The sequence below is a fragment of the Chelonoidis abingdonii genome, chromosome 2 (assembly GCF_003597395.2).
Source record: "Chelonoidis abingdonii isolate Lonesome George chromosome 2, CheloAbing_2.0, whole genome shotgun sequence".
NCBI classification, from domain to species: Eukaryota; Metazoa; Chordata; order Testudines; family Testudinidae; genus Chelonoidis; species Chelonoidis abingdonii.
The window spans coordinates 30,594,530-30,609,404 of NC_133770.1; the positions used below are offsets into that span (position 1 = coordinate 30,594,530).

Genomic DNA, 14,875 nt, shown 5'->3' on the forward strand with positions numbered 1-14,875 from the left:
GAATTTCACTATGATTCTAAACTTTCTTCTTGCATCTTTCTAAAAATCTGTTCAGATTGTCTAACAAGGGAGTTTGATAGTTGTCTTTAGAGCTTGGTTGTCGCATGGAAAATGATCACATTATATGGTTCAGTAAAAAAGCTAGACATGTATTACTTGAACTCAGTAATACAGGGCTGTCTTTCTGGGAAAATAGTACACTCCTGCAATCAAATGATTTAATCTATTTAAACTCATTTTTACACTTTCTTTAAACAAAGTGAAATAAAGACAGTTCATCTTTGAATATAATTGGCATGGAAGTTAAAATCCTGAATATTCTACATATTTTTTTACAGCATTTCAAATTTTACCATTTTTATTCTTCCCAAATTTGCCTTCAATTTCTTTGCATCAGAGGCTTAGAATATTGTTTAATTTACTTTTTAGTAAAGCTGTCACTTGTAATCTGCCGTTTAAAAGAAACTAATAAAACAAATCCTCATTTCACAATTTAAACCTTATTGAGTCTAATTCACTTGCACTGCAAGTTTATTATTCTCCTGCAGCTTGACGTGCTTCCAATTGTAATTGTGTTGACCCTTCAATGCAGTATCTCCCCAGTGCTTATCAAATGGGGAAGATAAGTCCACAATTTGGAACTTCATTAAATATCTCATTTATATTAAACAGATGATAGATTGGAACAGAAATAATAATTTTTACAGACGTATGACCTCTGACTCTGGTCTTCATGGTCATCATCTTTGGAATGCAGTGAATTTCTCAAATGCCCACCCACCCACTCTGTGTTCCTGGCTTTGAGCCAGTGACCAAATGTCATATGATGTTAGCCGATTGGGTTGACTTCAAAGCCTTTCTTGTGAAGATTGTAGTTGAGTGCTTTGTAGCTCTTGAAGCAGATTTTATTTAAAGACTTTAATAGCATACATTTCTTTGTCATGATGGAAATTTGAATAGCATAAATCATAATGGGGAACTGTTTTAAAAATGCTGCTTATTATTGTAAGTCGTGAAAATGTAAACTTCTTCTTCCTTTAGAGACCATTCCTGAGAAGTGCCGAGTACTGTCAATGCTTGGTGACTTCCAAGGGATTGCAGCGTGCCCCAAATCTTTTGGGAAGGATTCAGTATAGGGCTGTCGATTAGTGGCAATCAAGTCACACGTTTAACTCAAAAAAAAAAAAAATCATGATTAAAAAATCAATTGTGATTAATCGTGGCTTAAACAGTAGAATACCAATGGAAATTTATTAAATATTTTGTATGTTTTTCTATCTTATTAAATATGCTGATTTCAATTAGAACATAGAATACAAAGTGTACAGTGCTCACTGCATATTATTATTTTTATTACAAATATTTGAACTTTAAAAATAAAAGAAATTGCATTTTTCAGTTCACCTCATACAAGTCCTATAGTGGGATCTCTTTATCGTGAAAGTGCAATTTACAGATGTAGATTTTTTTTGTTATACAACTGAACTCAGAACCAAAACACTGTAAAACATTAGAGCCTACAAGTCCACTCAGACCTCCTCCTTGTTCAGCCAATCACTAAGACAAACAAGTTTGTTTACATTTACAGGAAATAATGCTGCCCACTTCTTATTTACAGTGTCACCTGAAAGTGAAACAGGTATTCACATGGCACTTTTGTAGCCAGCATTTCAAGATATTTACGTGCCAGATATGCTAAACATTCTTATGCCTCTTCATGCTTCGGCCACCATTCCAGAGGACATGCTTCTAGGCTGATGATGCTTATTAAAAAAAAATGCAATAATTACTTTGTGACTAAACTTGTTGTGAGAGAATTGTATATCTCCTGCTCTGTTTTACTCGCATTCTGCCATATATTTCATGTTTTAGCAGTCTTGGATGATGACATGTTTTCCATTTTAAGAACGCTTTCGTTGCAGATTTGACAAAACACATTGAAGGTACCAAGGTGAGATTTCTAAACGTAGCTAAAGTACTCAAACCAAGATTTAAGAATCTGAAGTGCCTTCCAAAGTCTGAGAGGGAAGAGGTGTGGAGCATACTGTGGTGTTTAGATGTTGCTTGAAATTATTAGAACTGGGAGCACTGGCTGCTGGGAGTCTGAAAGAACAGGAAGGAGCGGGGAGGAGTTGAGGCAGAGTGAGAGTTACAGAGGGTGCAGCAGCAGCTTGGTAAAGAGGTTTCCACTTAAAAAAATAAAGTCTTGTTGAAGTTTTTTAGTTTTTTGCCTGGTTGATACAACATTTTGGCGACGAGGATGGATCTTCTGCCTCTGAACCCACCTGCACCCTTTCTGCAGAGCCCAGGTGAGCCTCCAATTGCTTTTACTGCTGGGATCCATATGTTTGAGATTAATCTGCTTGCAATCAGTGCTACAGAGATTTCTGAAGTAAGAAAGCTTGCTCTGCTAATCCACTGCCTTGGAGCAGAAGGGCAGCATGTATTTTACACTTTTCCCCTTGCAGATGATAAATATGAGACTGCATTAAAGAACTTTTTTGTGCCAAAAGTGAATGTAGTAACTAATCGCTACAGATTTTGCCAGTGTGAGCAGAAACCAGGGGAGACTATAATACAGTATATTGCTTCCCTGAGGAGTCTGATTTTAACTTGTGACTTTGGGAATATGGCAGATGAGATGATTAGAGACTAGCTCATTGAGAAAACAACCATGCTTCGTGTAAGCGAACGCTTACTTCTAGAACCACAACTTACACTGGGAAAAGCAATAACCATTGCTACTCAGATTGAGTCAACTGCAGCTGAAGCCAAAATGATGAGCAGAGATTCAGGAGGCACAGTCCAGGCTGTGACTCCTTGGCAGAAAAGTTCACTATCGCTGCAGACAAACAATTGCAGGAGGAAAACTAATGAAAAGCCACTGAATCAGCAAATTCAAAATACAGTAAAAGCATGCTTTCACTGTGGATCCCCACAACATCTTGCAAGCTACACAGGATGTCCAGCAAAAGTAGCTCAGTGCAATCATTGCAGAAAGATTGGGCATTTTGCTAAAGTATGTCGCAGTAGCCAGTTCAATCAACAGGTGCATGCAGTTACAATACCAGATGTTACTGTGCTGAGCGTGGTCAAAACCACTACTGCACATATTCCAGAACAGATAAAGTGCACTGTAAATGTTTCCACCATACCCTCAGGCAAATCACATTCTATTCAACTAATGTTAGACACTGGCTTAGCAGTATACATACTACCTGATTCCAGCTGTTAGCATTACTTTAAAGATGTGCCTCTTACTGAACCCAAACTTCAGTTGGTGAGCTATTTGAAAAACCATATTCCAGTACATGGCTGCCTGCCAGCAATACTTACTTTTGGTGATTGCTGTGTAACTGCAGAGTTCTACATTGTCCACAAAGGCACTACCATCCTTGGCAGAGACTTATTGGCTGCTTTAAATCTCAGAATAGTTAATGGATGAGTTGATCTTCCTCAGCAAAGCACTCTTGCAGTACACACACCAGTTTCAGCTGGGCCCCAACACCCAATTGAAGAGAAACTCGGCTGTGCTTATGGGTTTCTGCATAAAGTTAAAATGCGGAATACTGTGATACCTGTATGACAGAAATTACGGTGCTGTTTCAGAGGAACTTAGAAAACTTGTTCACGTGGACATTATTGAAGAGATTAACTCCTTTGAGTGGGTTTCACCTATAATAGTGATGCAGAAGAAGGGTGGAGGCATTCACCTTTGTGTGGACTTAAGGGAGCCAAATAAAGCTATTGTGATTGACAACCATCCTCTTCGTCACATAGAAGAAGTATTTGCAGAAAACAAAGATGTTTTCTACTCTTGATCTGCAGAGTGCATACCACCAGGTTATGTTGCATGAAGATACAGAGACATCACAGCATTTATTACACATGAGGGACTATTTAGTTTTAAACGTGTTCCATACTGTCTTGCATCAGTCCCAAATGCCTTCCAAAAAATGATGTCATTTGATTCTGAAGAATCAACATGGAGTTCAGTGCTATTTGGATGCTATTATTGTGTTTGGAAATACTACCGAGGAGCATAACAACAGCCTGCAGTTTGTACTATACTGCATCAGCAAAGCAGACCTCAAGCTCAATAGGTCCAAATGCAAATTTAGACAAACTGAACTCTCCTTTCTGGGGCATACAATTTCACAGGCTGGACTAAAACCAGATCCAGATCATATCCCAGCAATTTGAAATGCTCCTCGTCCAACAGATTTGCAAACCTTAAGACGTTCCTTCTTGGGTCTTACCTCCTCATATGCAAAATTCATTCCCAATTATGCTTCTGTCATTGAACCATTACGAGAATTACTACGGAGAAGTTCAACCTTAATGTGGACAATGGATTCACAAGCTAGTTTCAAAATGGTGAAAGACTTGATTGTACATAGTCCAATACTTGCACTATTCAGTCCCGCATTGTCCACAGTTGTAACTACTGATACTTTTGATTATAGACGTGGGGCTGTCCTCACATAACTTCATGAGGACAACACAGAGAGGACTGTTGCATTTGCTTCAAGGACACTAAGTAATGCTGAGAGAAAATATTCTACAGTCAAAAAAGAAGCACTTGCCTGTGTCTGGACTACTGAAAAAATGGAGAACTTACCTGTGGGGCCGCATGTTCAAGTTGTGCACTGACCAAAGCCCTTTGATGACGTTGCTCACCACGAAAGGACTGGAAAGAGCAGGATATCTTATTGCTAGATGTTCTGCAAGATTACTCTCTCTCAATTATGAACCGAATATAAGCCTGGAAACAACAATGTGATAGCTGATTGCCTTTCTCGCCTGCCTTTGCCTTCGCTAGATGGTCCACCGGAGGATGAGAATGTAGTAGTTGTGCTTATTACAAACACTTTTACTGCAGTTATAAGAGAACAATTTCAAGCTGCTTGTTCAGCATGTCCTATTCAACAAAAACGATGGGAATTTCTGACAAAGAGCTGGCTCAGTAACTCTAAAAACCTTGACCCAGTTTTGCTGCCTTATTTTAGAGTTTGGGATGAACTTTCTTTGCTCGATGGCTGTGTGCTACGAGGTTCACACCAGCTACTTGTGCAAGAAGAATTAGTCAAAACTCATATACCTGGCACATGATGCTCATCAAGGAATTTGTCAGAACCAGACGATGACTACGGGATCTGTATTGGTGGCCAGGGATGAACTCTCAGGGTATGGCTACACTTGCAGCTGTACAGCGCTGGGAGTTACAGCTGTCTTCGTACAGCTGTGTAGGGAAAGCGCTGCAGTGTGGCCACATTTGCAGCATTTTCAGCGCTGTTGGGAGTGGCTGAACAGGCATTCTGGATACCTCCGAATACATCTGGAGGCCAATTACAGCACTTTTGGTGGCCACAGTGGCGGAGCAGCGCTGCATGACCAGCGCTGCAATTGTTATACCCCAGGCATAGCAGGAGTACAGCCAGCGCTGCAGCCAGGGAGATGCAGCGCTGTATGTGTCTTGCAAGTATGGACCGTGAGTAAGTTTCAGCGCTGTAAACCCACCACCAGTGCTGCAACTCTCCAGTGTAGCCAAGCCCTCAAACTGAAGCACTCATAAAATCCTGTGTCACTTGCCAAATGCATGATAAGACAACAGTGACATGTACCCCTCCATTATAGCCTATTCCTCTTCCTGAATCTGCATGGGAAAAAGTGGTGATTGACATTGTAGGACCCTTTGATACTGCTCCAATTGATTGTTGTTATGCCATCACTTTAATAGACTGTTTCAGTAAATGACCTGAGATAGCGTTTACATTGCAAATCTCTTCTGCTACAGTAATTAAGTTCCTCTTTTCAGTTTTTAGCAGGGAAGATAACGCCAAAGAACTGGTTTCATATAATAGTAGTCAATTTACTTCCCTGGAGTTTGAAGCTTTTCTAGCAGAGAGGAACATTTTACACAGAAGGTCATCCCTGTATTACCCTCAAGCCAGTGGGGAAATCGAACGGTTTAACAGAAGTTTGAAACAGAGTTTGCAAACAGCTAAACTGGAAGGGCGATTGTGGATACCCTTCACTACTGATTTCTTGCAAGCATACTGGGCTACACGACATGCCACAACGCAAAGATCACCTGCAGAGTTACTGCATGGGAAACAGATTATTACTAAACTGAACATTGCTGGATTGTTAAAGGCTTGACCTGAGGCCCCAACTGAGGATGATGTGAGAAAAACAGTTGAACAGAACTAAGCGAAATATAAGGCTTTCACAGACAAGCAGCGGGGTGCTAAGGGACCAAAGTTTGAGTGTGGTTCCTTCGTTAGAATATGAAAACCTGGAATTTTACACAAAGGGGACCATAAATTCACAGTTCCTCTTAAAATCATAGAGAAGAAGGGACCTTACACCTATCAACTTTTTGATGGGTAGCTATGGAATGCTTCTTATCTTGCACCTGCCTATGCACCAAGAGGAGATCATGCCAACGCCAAGTCTTCATTGGATGACTTCACCGTAGTATCAACACAACAAGACATTGAAAGGGCCTGTCAGCCCCAGACAACCACCTGTCTGGACTAGTGACCATGTTATGTACTATCTACAATGTTTTCAGTGTAATATTTCTGCCATTAGTATAGTGTCTTGTTTCCTATTTGTTCCTGTGGTTAGAACAACAATGTTTATTTTAATTGGGAGGGTTTCTTAAGAGAGGAGGGAATGTGGTGTTTAGATGTTACTTGAAATTATTAGAACTGGGAGCACGGGCTGTTGGGAGTCTGAAAGGACAGGAAACAGGAAGGAGGGGGGAGGAGTTGAGAAGGCAGAGTGAGAGTTACAGAGCATGCAGCAGCAGCTTGGTAAAGAGGTTTCCACTTTAAAAATAAAGTCCTGATGAAGTTTGTTAGTTCCTTGCCTGGTTGATACAACACATACGTTCAAAAGTCTTAAACAGGAAACACTCTGATGCAGAAACTACAGAACCCAAACCCCCAAAAAAGAAAATCAACCTTCTGCAGGTAGCATCTGACTCAGATGATGAAAATAAACATGCTTCAGTCCACATTGCTTTGGATCATTATCAAGCAGAACCCGTCATCAGCATGGATGCATGTCCTCTGAAATGGTGGTTGAAGCATGAAGGGACATATGAATCTTTAGCGCATCTGGTACGTAAATATCTTGCGACGCCGGCTACAGCAGTGCCATGTGAATGCCTGTTCTCACTTTCAGGTGACATTGTAAACAAGAAGCAGGCAGCATTATCATCTGCAAATGTAAACAAGCTTGTTTGGTTGAACAAGAAGTAGGACTGAGTGGACTTGTACGCTTTAATTAAATCACACAGTGCATTGGGTTTTTTTAAGCAGTTTTTTGAACATATTTCTGCATTTGTAAGTTCAACTTTCATGATAAAGAGGTTGCATTACAGTACTTGTATTGGGTGAATTGAAAAATACTATTTCTTTTGTTTTTTACAGTGCAAATATTTGTAATAAACAAAATACAGAGTGAAGACTATGCACTTTTTATTCTGTTATAATTGAAATCAATATATTTGAAAATGTAGAAAATATCAAAAAATATTTAAATAAATGGTATTCTATTATTTAACAGTGTGATTAATCTAGATTAATGTTTTTAATTGCATGATTAATCAAGAATATTTTTTTTAATTGCTTGACAGCCCTAATTCAGTACCTTGCAGGATCTGGGCACTAGTGTATTTTGATAGATCATGAGATATTTATACACTAAAGGATTCATATAAGAATATTGTACATTGAGTTCTAAACACAACTTTAGATAAAATAACCAAAACATACTGATCTTTGATGCCCTAAATGATTACAATACAACACAATTATTTGTGCTATACTAGTTCATCAGAATTTCTCCTCGGGGATCTGGATTCAGTTCACAAATGAAATTAATTTAATAGCTAAGCCGAGGGTTGACATTTTGTCCAAAATGCCCATCATCACTCAGTTATTAATAACAACAAGGGTCCAAATGTCTGTAGTTCAGGCACCTCAACAAAGCTCAATAAGCAGAAATATTGGACAGTTCAGGAATTGGATAATGGGAGATGAAGTCTCATGTCCATGGTTATTGGCCTAAGTGAAAGTCTCAACTGGTTCCCTTGTGGACACGTGTTCACATTACTCCTGGGACCCTTACTGGAAGTCTCAGCAGAGTGGCTAACAGTTAGAGATGCTGTTGCCCCTAGATCAGTGATACTCAGACCACAGTGGTTCAGGAGCCAAATCAGTGATCAAGATTACCCAAAAGAGCCACATTATTGTGAATTCATTGTTACATTTACTATAGTAGTGTATGGTCATATTATTCTCACAGCAAAATGACTGACCAAGTATTATTATTTTATCAACTACAATTGGTGGTTAACATATGAAAGCATCCTGATTGGTTAGTAACCTAGACTGGTTAGTAATTAAATCACACAGTGCTTTAATAGCATGTGCTGCAGAGAGCCACAGAAGACACGTTGAAGAGCCACTTGCAGCTTGGGAGCCTCAGTAGTGCTGCCTTAGATAATGTCAAATTATATTTATTTCACCATAGAAGAGCTCTGCTTCCCAGAAGTCTGATTCTCTATAGTACATTGAGGAAAACCTATTTTTTCTTCATTCTGAAAATCTATTCTGTGCGTATGAAAAAGAGAGGTGACCAGATTCTTTCTGAGAAAACATAGGGGTTCCCTCTAGACACACACAAGACAGTTCTGATGAAGGGCAGCTGGGAGTGGGGGAGAGAAATGGTGTTTGTTCTTTCCCCCCTTATTTGCGTGGCCAAGCAATGTCCTACTGCACCACATAGGGGATCTTGTATTTCACAGATGGGAGAGTACTGTCTTGAGGAATCGTGCTGGGCAGAGGACTCTGGGCTATGTAAGGGACCTGTCATGTTTTGGAAATGCTGATTGTTCTGTAACTGACAGGGATGCTGTGAAAGGCCCTGAAAACATGGGACATTCCCAGATTTGATGGGCATGCGAAATCTCTTCACCCTAAGGGTGGAAAGTGTGAGCAAAGATTTTATCATAAACAGCATGTGTTCATGTATATCAATTCTAATGTGTACAACAAGGAGTTTCATGGAGGATTCCCTGATAATTATGTACAAGAGCATATTTCACCATTTCAAAAAGGGTCAGAGGCCCAATTCCAAATGGAGTTCCCTGTTCTCTGCTGCTTCAAGAAGTCTTGTCCTGACAGCCTATCAATATGTGAAAGAGGCCAAGTTGTTTATCAGATAATATTGAAACACGCAAACTGTATATTTCAGAAATTATGCCGCAAAGGTAGACCAAAATGCTTTTTGTCTACATATTGTCTGCTGAAAGGGTTGAAATCTGACAAGGCACTATGAGAGGTGCAGTGTAAAGTGTCATGGAAAGTTGGTCATTAAGCAGAGCTGTCGTTGCAAATTATTTTGGGTTCTGGGTGAAAAGTTCTAGCATATTTGATGCCCAGCCGAGTCCAGGCCTTAGGCAAGTTGTTATTGTTCCCCCATGCTGTTAAATGGACTTCAGTGCTGATTTTCCTCTCTCTATGCAGTTGGAGTCGCCTGGAAGCCCTCCTGGGCCAGAGCTGCCTATAGACACTATACTGGATGACAGAGAACGTAGAATTTCCCATTCGCTATACAGTGGAATTGAGGGTCTCAGTGAATCACCCACAAGGACTGCGGCACTAAGTAGGATGATGGGTGAGTCAAGTAGACTCTGCTAATCAGATCTTGTTTTTGTCCTTTCTGTGGTTCACTGAAGGGTGATTAATGTATTATTTATGTACAAAGCATGGAACATGAAAGTGGCAATGACCAATTTAAAGCATGCCTTTTAAAAATAATTGTTCATCACAAACCTTCTAGCTAGCTTAGTGTGAGAGGGGAAGTCAATCAGTTGATTGAGAAAGTAAGTTTCAGATCCCATAACAAGTGGCAGAAGAAATAATGGGAAGTTTTAAAATGTTTGTCAGTGTCTGAGGTAAGAAGCTGCACTTCATTTTAGTCTGTTTGGTCTGAGTGGTGAAGTTTCATGCAAATAAAATGTTCGTGAATATTACTGTAAAGAATGTATAGTTATGTTTCAGCACTGATTCACCTTCACCTTAATCATACTCAAAAAGAAAATAACGTCAGCTGAAGCCAGTATGTGTAATAACATATTTCCTTATTTCAGTTGAATTTGTGCTCTGCGGGGCACCAGTTTTAAAACCTTGTAAGTGATTTTATGCATCCTTTGTTTGGATTCTGTGCCATACTGTCTGCATAGCCCCCACTGGATAATGAGGTTATTAGCACTTGCTCTGCAGCAGTTCAGCTTTCTACTAACAGATTTAGTTCGTAAAGACTTGTCTTGCCACAGAAGTGGTTGGACTTACTGAGTAGCTCAATCATGGGATTAACTTGTAAGGATTTTCAAAATTAAAACGCAAGAAGATGTTTGATTAAAATGGCACCTGACATAAAATACTTCTATTGCTAGCTTGAATTGCAAGTCCTGAACTCCAACATAGCCATTAAATCCACTGCCTTTTAGTATGTTTGACATATATGTACAGCATTAGAATTGGAGATCCTGTTATAGAATTGACATGAAGGAAGAGTGAATGTAGTTTTCAGTTCCCTAGGATAGCTATTCAGCTTCAGAAAGTGAAAATCTCCATTTTTGGCCTTTTGCTAGTTATTGCTTTGTAAATATTTCTCCTTGTACTTTTTGAAGTAGAAAAATCACCCTTTCTTAGACCTCTGTGAAACTCCACAGTTTTGGTTTGTGTGATTTTTGTAGCAGTTCAGTCATATTGTAATCTGAATGCACGTAGCAAAGCCAAAACTAAAACTGTCAAGTTCTCTTAAGCTCTGTTGCACTGCATTTGTACAATCCAAAAGAAAGATAATGTGGCCAAGTATCACAAATCCATGAAACCTTTGTCTCAAAAAATTCATGGCCGTCTAAAGAAAGTGACACATTTTATTTTGAGATCTGATTAAAAGTTTCAAGGAGTGAAAATCTGGCTGAAATTGTTAGCACTGTAGTTTCAAAAGTGACACTAGTCTAATTTTGCCCTTTCAGTTTTCCAGATAAAATATATGTACAGCACTTAGCTACTGCTTTTTTCTTTCAGTGTGCAGGGGAATTACATGTCAAATTTATATATGCATTAATGAGTTACCACGTAACCATCCTGTGCAGCAACAGGTGAATAGGCCTTGAGAGAGGATATCTGGTATGCATGTCAAGGGATGCACTATAATTTGACATCAAAGGAATACAGGATTTGCCCTGCTATATAAAACTAGTCATCCATCAAGTACAGTTTCTTTGTTTCACAGTGACCAGTAACTGAAGTCTCAGCAGTCAAAAACAAACAAACAGCTTACCCCTTCCAAAAACCCTTAAAACCTGCTGTGCCCCTGGCCAGTTCTGCAGTGTGTGCTGTGCATGTAGGGGATAAAAGTTCACCCAGACTCTTGCAAATGGTCATTTTAGGAATGATTAGTACTATGAAATTAGATTGGCTTAACTACAACTCTGAAGGCTGTGAAAAATGTTATGCCCCGTGCAACGTAACTAAGCCAACCTAAGTCCCAGCTGCGATGGGATTTTTCCATCGACCAAGCTATTTCCTCTAGGAGAGATGGAGTTACTGCGATGACAGAAGAACCCCTTCTGTCACTGTAGTGTCTATACTAAAAATGCTACAGTGGCACAGCTGCAGTGCTACTATAGCATTTCCAGTGTAAACATACCCTTATATCCTGAAGCAGAAGTACTGATTCTGTCTATCTCAGCCCTCATACTTAAAGGGACTGCATTGTTACACAGCTGGACACCATAGAGAAGGTCAAACCATGTTTGAATAATGTATATAAATGTGATCTAGCCCACTGTGGTTAGAAATTGGTTTTGCCGGAACTGAGACAGACTCTGCTGTTGTAAATCAGCATAGCTCCATTAGCCTATCACATTTAAAACCAGTTTGAAAGCCGGTGTGGATTGACTATAATCTTAACAGTTTGGAATGCCTCAGTCAAGTCCCCTCTGATAAGTTTTTCTTCTTTGATCAAATAAAATCCTAGTCATTGCAATCTTCTGCTTCATGTTGTATGAGTCATTGTGTACTAAATAGCACAACATGAATGTGTTCGCATTACCTGTTACAGAAGTGGTCAGTAACCACAAACCTGCTTGTTTTGGCATAGGGAAAAGGACCGCAGTGTTAGTAATATAAACCGCATAACAAGAACACACATAATCCATTAGACCTAGCAATTCTATAAGCATTTATAATTTGAGATTTCCTAGAATTTTTTACTTGATAACTGAGGTATATGATCCGTGCTATTACCATACTTCTTCCTCTGTGAAAACTTGGATTCACCTGCATGAGTTGCCTCTCATCTGGGCCTAACAGTGAGGATTTATGCTTGTCGTCTTTGCTGGGTTTCTAGCTTTTGGTCTTTTTTTGGTCTAGATTCAAAAGTGTTTCTAGCCAACACATTTGCAATTCCTCCAAAGTGAAATTTAAAATAAAATCATGTGGTCATGTACTAACTTGCTTGTGCCCAGGCTTAAAAGTTGAAGAACTTTTTTCTGAAGTACTGTAGCTATTTATTGTCCTTTATGCAACTGATTTCTGTCACACAAAAATATAGAGCTGATTTCACTGTAAATTATTCATATTGAAGAAATGTTTTGGTATAAAGTCATCTTGCATCTCTTAGCTTTAGTTGCAGCCTGAATGCGGGCTGATTTCTTATGACCGTAGCAAGGTTTGATGCTAAAGGTGACTAATGAGAAGTTATTTATCAAGGTTTTGGTTAAAATAACAATGACTTAGATTGTATGCAGTGTAGTTGTAACTGTGTTGGTCCCAGGTTGTTAGAGAGGCAAGGTGGGTGAAGCTTTCACCAGCAGAAGCTAGTCCAATAAATATTACCTCACCAACCTTGCCTCTCTAAAGACTTGGGGATGAAATGCAATGTCAGTCTAAGAGCATGGCTACACTTGCAGATGTAGGGGGCCAGGAGTTAAATCAACCCTTGGAGACCGCAGCAGGGAAAACACTGCCATGTGTTTACACTGTCAGCCGCAAGCACAATGGCTTTGCCACAGAGAGCAGTGCATTGTGGTAGCTATCCCAATGTGCAATTGGCTGCAACATGCTTTTCAAATGGGGATGTATGTGTGACAGGGAGTGTGTTGTGTGTATGTGTGTGACAAGGAGTGTGTTGGGGAGAGGCAGTGTGTTTTGGGGGGCAGAGAGTATGTCAGCATGCTGTCTTGTAAGTTCAGACAGCAGCAGACCCCCTGTCTCCAGGGGTGAAAGTAACTTAAAGGACTTACCAGTTATGATAGCGTTGGCTGGGAGCCTCGGACCCTTTTAAATCACCGCCGGAGCTACCACAGCAGAGCCCCGGGCCCTTTAAATCACCGACAGAGCTCCGAGTGCTCCCAGCTGCCACTGCTACCCTATGGCTTGGGGCTCTGGCAGAAATTTAAAGGGCATGGGGCTCCACTGTGGTCGCGGCACCTGGCCCTTTAAATCACTGCCGGAGCCCTGCCACTGCTACCCCGGGGGCTCTGGCAGCGGGGCTCAGGCAGCGATTTAAATTGCTAGCCTGAGGAAGCTGGTCCGGTCTGGCTTACTTTCTCCTCTGTCCCGCCCACCTCCCCCCCTCATAGCAGCAGCATTCCACAGTAATGGTTTGCTTTGTCCCGGAGCAGATAAGCATGTGGGATGTCAGAAACAGAACTTTGAAAGGGATATCTGCATGCCTGCAGCCGAGTTCAAAACAATGACAAGAGTGACCACTTGACTTCAAGGGATTATGGGATGTTTCCGGTTGCCAGTCACAGCACAGTAATGCAACGCATCATCCACACTGAGACCCAGGCATTTCAGCCAGGGCGTGGCAAGTTTTATGCTTCTCTTGGAGGTGGATTGCCAGGAGCACTCCAGCTGCAGGGTCCAGGCGCTCTACGGGCTTTGCCAGTGTGAACACCTCAGGAGTTAGGGCGCCCAGGGCTGATTTAATATGCTTTAACTTGCAAGTGTAGCCAAGGCCTAAGTGTCCCAATGTACTTCATAAACTACTATACATACGCACAACAGGAATTGCTTTGCTCACTCTAAAAGCAGAGCTATCTTTGTGTTGGAATACAGTAGCAGCCAGGGGCGACTTCAGGCACCAGTGCAGCAAGCGCATGCCTGGGGCGGCAAGCCAAGGGGTCTGGGGGGGGGGCAGACCGTCGTGAGGGTGGCAGTCAGGGAGCCTTCAGCGGCATTTCTGCGGGAGGTCCGCTGGTCCCGCGGCTTCAGCGGCAATTCAGCAGCAGGTAAACCGAAGGCACGGGACTGGTGGACCTCCTGCAGAAACGCCGCCAACGGCTACCTAACTGTCATACTTGGGGTGGCAAAAAATATATAGAGCTACCCCTGGTAGCAGCACTAGGAAAAGATTTAGGATACAGGTCTTTAGAAGCTGCTCAGCTTCTAAAACATATAGAGCTTCTCTAGACTCTGGGTCTATACCTTTGAGAGGTTGTGTAGAATTCCAACAGGCAATCTCAAGAGCAAATTCTTGAACCAGTAGTGTTAGGTTTGAGTGCTAAGTTTGAGGTATCATCCTTTTTTTGACACATTTACTGCAAGGCAGTGGATTCATCCTTTCCAAGTGGGGGTTCTGTTTACAGCTGGCTGAAAACTCTCCATGGAAGAGACATGATTAACTTTCTCTATTGGTGAGGTGTGTCCAGCTGTGTCCTGAAGGTGAAGCCTTTCTCCCACTTGGTTTCGTCTGCAGTGAAAATCCTGGGTGCTTCAAGTTAACTACTTCTTAATTTCAAAATATCAATAAAATACAATAAAAAATAAAATTCTTC

General features: G+C 40.9%; 1 protein-coding gene across 8 annotated transcripts in view; it reads left to right on the forward strand.

Moving 5' to 3' along the window:
• Positions 1-14,875, forward strand: part of PARD3 (par-3 family cell polarity regulator) — a 649,228-nt gene that overhangs the window by 432,509 nt on the left and 201,844 nt on the right. For all 8 annotated transcript variants that reach the window (XM_075062225.1, XM_075062229.1, XM_075062224.1 and 5 more), the window contains one exon: positions 9,543-9,693. In XM_075062225.1, the coding sequence (XP_074918326.1) occupies positions 9,543-9,693 (151 nt within the window). The remainder of the gene's footprint in view (positions 1-9,542; positions 9,694-14,875) is intronic.